The sequence below is a fragment of the Triplophysa dalaica genome, chromosome 24 (genome assembly GCF_015846415.1).
Source record: "Triplophysa dalaica isolate WHDGS20190420 chromosome 24, ASM1584641v1, whole genome shotgun sequence".
In the NCBI taxonomy this organism is placed as follows: Eukaryota; Metazoa; Chordata; class Actinopteri; order Cypriniformes; family Nemacheilidae; genus Triplophysa; species Triplophysa dalaica.
In genome coordinates, this window is record NC_079565.1 from 13,072,937 (window position 1) to 13,078,936 (window position 6,000).

General features: G+C 33.2%; 1 protein-coding gene across 3 annotated transcripts in view; it reads left to right on the forward strand.

The window, feature by feature from the left end:
* hexa (hexosaminidase A (alpha polypeptide)) overlaps positions 1-5,575 on the forward strand; it is a 17,204-nt gene extending 11,629 nt beyond the window's left edge. The window contains exons 12-16 of one of the 3 annotated variants that reach the window (XM_056739723.1): positions 356-536; positions 872-962; positions 1,044-1,151; positions 1,311-1,370; positions 1,743-1,922. In XM_056739723.1, coding sequence (XP_056595701.1) covers positions 356-536; positions 872-962; positions 1,044-1,151; positions 1,311-1,370; positions 1,743-1,818 — 516 coding nt within the window. In that variant the 3' untranslated portion in view covers positions 1,819-1,922. Of the gene's footprint in view, positions 1-355; positions 537-871; positions 963-1,043; positions 1,152-1,310; positions 1,371-1,742; positions 1,923-5,355 lie in introns of those variants that run through there. The other 2 variants (XM_056739722.1, XM_056739721.1) reach the window with 2 other exon arrangements.
* Positions 5,576-6,000: the final 425 nt, after the last annotated feature.

Below are 6,000 nucleotides of genomic sequence, written 5' to 3' on the forward strand. Positions count from 1 at the left end.
GGAAGGCAAACAATATAAAAATGTATCTAATGTAAGAAGTAGAGCGAGAATGTTATTCTTGCACAAAACGTTGCCCAACACTAGCCAATATGTCTCACTAAATTCGCAGTCTTTTTCTTACCAGGAGATGTCATGTCTTCACCACTTGGCATGCGATATTAGTGTCACTTAAAGTCTTTTCCCAGCCTCACAGAAAGCATAATGCTATATTAAACAGAACTGTATACTGTATATACTTGTTCAAATGATTCGTCAAAAACGAAAGGTTATTAAAAGAAGTGATTATTGAAATGTATATACATAATATGTGTGTACACTGTAAAGGCATGTGAGACTGTGACTGTTTCCGGCGCAGATTCCACAGGACACGATTCTGGAAATCTGGAAGGGCACAACTGTACAATATCAAGCTGAAATGAGCCGGATGACCAAGGCCGGGCACCGGGTTGTGCTCTCTGCTCCCTGGTACATCAATCACATCAGCTACGGCCAGGACTGGCGTTACTCATACACTATACAGCCCCAGAATTTCACTGGTGTGTAGAGCAGCATGTTTGGCTGGTGACGGGTGCCATTGAAAAAAGAGAAGCTTATTACTGTTGACTCTATTTTATTCGTATTTATAGATGTGATTAGATATCATTGGCTGAGTTAGCTACAAAGAATTTAGTGCTAAAAATAATCTCTGAAAGACTTTATATTAAACGTATGAACCATTTATAAACCATTATTTTAGTCGTTTTGTTTATTTTCTGAAGCAGAGTTTATAAAAAAATAGCTTTTTTGTCTCTTCTGTCGTTTGTGGTGATATGCTGTTGTGTGTTTGTCTGGTGTTTTTGGTTAAAGATGTGACTTTATTTTCATGGTTTAGGCACAGAAGAGCAGAAGAAGTTAGTGATTGGTGGAGAGGTTGCCATGTGGGGCGAATATGTTGATGCCACCAATCTGACCCCTAGACTGTGGTACGAGAAAGCAATCAAGATCAGAATAATTTATTTATGGTACAAATGCACATGCTTATGCAAATTTATGTTTGTGTGAAGGCCGAGAGCCTGCGCTGCTGCTGAGAGATTGTGGAGCGATGAAGAAAAAACACTAAATGCAGATTTGGCCTTCCCTCGCCTGGAAGATTTTCGCTGCAAACTTTTAAGGTAATACAATGCTTTAATAAGCATACTAACCTCTTGTCTGTTTTGTTCATTTTGTACTCTAAATTTAATTATATTATAATTAATTAATTATATTATAATTCAATTAAATTATATTATAATGTTTAATGTGGAGAATGAATTCTTGTTTGTGTTTGGCAGGCGGGGTATTCAGGCCGAGCCTCTGTTTGTTGGCTATTGCAGACATGAGTACAATGGTCTGTAAGTACAGAAAGGTGCCAAGGGATTATTATATGCACTGTGATACTGCTTTTGAATTTGCACAGTATTTTAATATTGCATTTTGATAGATATATGTTTAAGACGTTTTAAAAAATCTCTAAGAAATGTACATTTTATGAATAAAGATCTATGCAAGAAAGTTCATTCTAAATGCATTATTATATAAAGCACAAGGCACACCTAAAAGTGTATGAATGTAATTGGATAAAGAAACAATCAATATTAAATAACAAATATAAAAAGTGAAATAAAATTTAAGAATTAAAAAATGACTTAATACTGACTGAAATAAATCAATTTCCTTCTATTGTAACAACAGTTGACGGTTACAGTGTTTTTTTGTCTTTTTAGGGGCTGTGCACAAGGTTATTACTACCTAAACTATAAGGCCATTAATAAATGTTGCACTTTTCCAGCATCAGGTTAACAGGGGATGTAAAGTAGCTACACATTTAATGAAATCTCCTTCCACTACAACATCAATCCCATCTCAACATCTACAAGGCAGCAGATCCTATTAACTGTGCTGGGAGTTTAAGGCATGACCTTAAACTAATAGCTGCCATATATTCTAAATTGACTGTGAGTGTAAATGGCAATGTGAATGTATTTATTTCGAAAAAACTTTGCTCCAATTAGGCATAAACAAATGCTTTGAACTGAGACTTCTTCGCTAACTTCATCATTTTTTTAATGCAATTTTGTTTTCAAATAAATTTAATTTAAGAAACACTGTCACAGCTACAGGCATTTTAAAATGTACCTTGTTGGCACAATTGATTAATTTTATTAAATGCTATACATTGTTTTCACATTGTTTAACCAAAAAACTTTACATTTGGGCAAATTCCAGCGTAAAACAAATTTAAGAATGAATAAGATAAAAAAGAAGAGATCAGAGTTATTCTTGTTTTGTAGTTCTGTTTAGTTTTATTTATATTTTAAGCTATTTTTTTAGAAATTTTTTTTTTAGAATATTAAGATGAATTTATCTTAGTTTTATTTTAGTTTTTGTTTATTAGTTTTATTTTAGTTCCCTACATTAAGTCATCATTTTTATGCCAATATTTAAATTTTTGATTTCAAAAACTGAAACGTTTTCAAAGTTTAGTAAACTAAAATAACTTTAGAAGAGATTTTTGTTACCACAAACTACAAAAAGCTCTTTTGTCTAGTTGTTCACCAAAAGATTTCGTATTATATTTTACAGGTATTCAGTTATTTGAATGAACAGTTTCACAATCACTTCTTGTTAATTCAACAACAATTGTCAGTTGTATGAAATAATAAAGCCTCTATGCTTCGCTCAGCACTAAAATGCTCTTTCAACCTAAGTCCCCCTAATGTTTAAGTTACTTGCCAAAATGAGTTTACATGCCTTTGATATTTACTTAGACAATTGATTTTTCTCATTGACGGGATTATGCTGCTGATAGCAGATGGCAGGGATTGGCTAATCCCAGAACGCAATGGTGCTGCCCCATTTCCACCTGTCCTCTTCTGTTCCCCCACACTTCCAACAAAAAGTCTTTCAACTAGTCCACGGCCGCAGGACTGACCTCTACATAACCTTTGGTTTGTTTATAAATATTAAATGTGGGATATTGATATTCCAGAACAATTTGGAATTATAGAAAAATAAGGATTTTCCTTAAATTACTGTTTTGAAACCCTTTTATCATTTTTATCATATCTATTGTATGTTGTTTCACATATTATGAAATATAATCTTAAACATTTTGAAAGTAACAAATATTATATATCCACTCTGTTGCACAATGCAAACTGTAGCATTTCCCGCAAAATTGTAATAACTTACTTGGCCAGAGACTCGCATTTTCTCTAACGGTCGATCCGGAAATCTAGTTAATGATCGCATTCTGTTAATAAGCTTGTCGATTCATGCCAACTTTTCCACAGCAACCCATTCGCTTGAGTTTAAATGCACCGCATAGAACATATGGCGGCTTGTATCCATTTATGTGTTTAATCCCGAACACAAAGATTAATCATGATGAGTCATAGATTTATAATTCTTTGGCTTCCTTCCACTATGACAGAGGCAGTAGAGTTTGTCTACTGAATGTGATAAATGGCCCTAATTAGACTGCAAGACTCATTGGTTATTCATTTGATGGTTAGATCTTATTATTGGCAACTTGGAAGGAGTGACAGTTAAATTGTTACAGTCAAGAGAGTGTTAGATTACATAGCTAAATAGTTATGTGTAAATAAGCATTCAAGAATGCTGTTTAACCAGTGTATTCATGAAATAATGGTTATACATATTATACATATTATATGATCTTTGAATTGATATTAACATAAATATATAAATATAGATACAGTTGAGAAATACATTTGAGATTAATTAAAATTTTAGTTACACAATTTGTCATGCCATGATAAAATGTTTTTTAAAGCAGCAACAAGCAATAGACTGTGATATTTTGTTACACACAACCTTTATTATCTATAAAGTTTCAATTTAATTTCAAAAGCATAATATTTAGACAGCAGAAGAAAAAAGAATTTTAATGAATTGAAGTATTTGATTAATGAATTAATAAATAGTTAAATGTAAATATTTAACACTTTTATTAATTGAATGACTTACTTTGATAATTTATCATTTAAACAATTAACTGTTTGAATAATTACTCTAGTCTTAGCACTTTCATACTACTTTTATTAATTAAATAATTTATTTTAATTATTTAATAATTAAAAAATAACTATTAAAATAACTTCTTGGGCAGAGACCGGTCTCTATACTGTGTTGGATTATAGTAACCACTCTAATTTATAAATTTGTGACTGCATTTAAAGTTTGTTACATACTTTACTGCAATGGAAGTTACAAAATCTTGAATGGATAATCTTCATTGTTTACACAGTTTGTTTGTGTTGAAGTCACATCCGTCATCCTGGAGTGATAATCCCCTCTCTGTCTAATTTACTTGCATTGATCTGTGTTTAGTTTGTCAAGACTAACACTTAACCGACTCCCAAATTGCCATGAAGCTATTCTGAAACTAAATGCAACACAACATATATTTATTTACAGTGTTATCAACTGCAAAATACTAGCAAAGACACAGAAGAACCTTTCCAAAAAGATAAATAAACCTTTTCTGAAATGTATTCAGAAAATGCAGGATGCCACAAATTTAAGATCTCACACAAGTACTGTGTGGATAACTACAGATTATACTCTATAATGTGCTGCTGTCATTGGTAGTCAAGAAATCCTAAAACAATAATGGTAACGTAACGTTTTAGAGGCTAAATTCGTTTACAATCTTGTTTCTGCAATCACATGTTCTTACACACTGTAAAAGTTACAATAGCGTCATTCTTTGACAACAGCTGACATTCAAAGAGATTATACACAAAGCGCCTTATGTGATGCACGGAGATGTAAATTTATGTCAATATGCCCTCAAGGAAATTTCCTTCCACTGACTTAACACGCCTATAACACACAATTACACCTACACCTTATTTTCCAATGCTTTATTTTTCCCCATAATATACTGTTAAAAATCCTGTGAAAGAGCTGAAATTTTTAAGTGACAGTGAGTTAATACGGAAAATAGTTGAATAAATAGCATAAATATTATTGAGTAAACATTATACATTTGCATTTTACAATCATGCTATATATATTTCCTCAATAGTTTAGGTATGTATGTTGTTCCACTTCTGTACTTTATATTTATATAAATATTTTTCAATTTTATAATTTAAGATAATTTGAACATTGAATTTATTTAGCCATGATTGTGTTTATTTACTTTTTTGGCAACATGGCTTTTGATTGCAATTTGTGTTGATTTATGTTAAATCTACTATGGGTTTTGTGCCATAAAGAACCTTTAAGTACCTTAATGTAACCTTTAAATGAATAAGGTACAGTTGTACAAAACTTTTCTTTCTTTGAAAATATAACACATTCCCACAGATTTGATGGCTTGCCGCTGATGATATCAGGTCGTGATGGCTGTGTTTAAGTGCTGCTGGATCTCCTCAGCAGTCTGATCCTCATCATCAGGCTCAGGATAGGAGTGATCTGACAGTCATCCGCCCTACAACGCTGATTCTGCTGATGGCAGCAGCATTTTGGCACGCGCAGCATCTGTTTACTGTCAGAGATCTAGGTCACATAGTGCCCGGGGTGAACGGTGTGTGTGCCACACCCACAACCTTACACAGAGAGATGGATGGATAGATGGATAGATGGATAGATGGATAGATAGATGGATAGATGGATGGATGGATGGATGGATGGATGGATGGATGGATGGATAGATAGATAGATGGATAGATGGATAGATAGAACATACATGGATGGATAGTGTGGATGGATGGATGGATGGATAGGTAGGTAGGTAGGTGGATGGATGGATAGATAGACACGGTATAGGAGATCTTTTTTATAACTCTCCAGTTAATCTTAACAAAAGTGTTTTAATCTGCAGTGACAGGCACTCAAAAGCAATGTTAATTAGCAAGACTTGTAATGTTGTCTTGTGTGCAGGCTGTCTTACATCAACAGCTTTCCCCTGACGTACGAAAGAGCCTAATCTCTCACATTCACGGTCCTGGC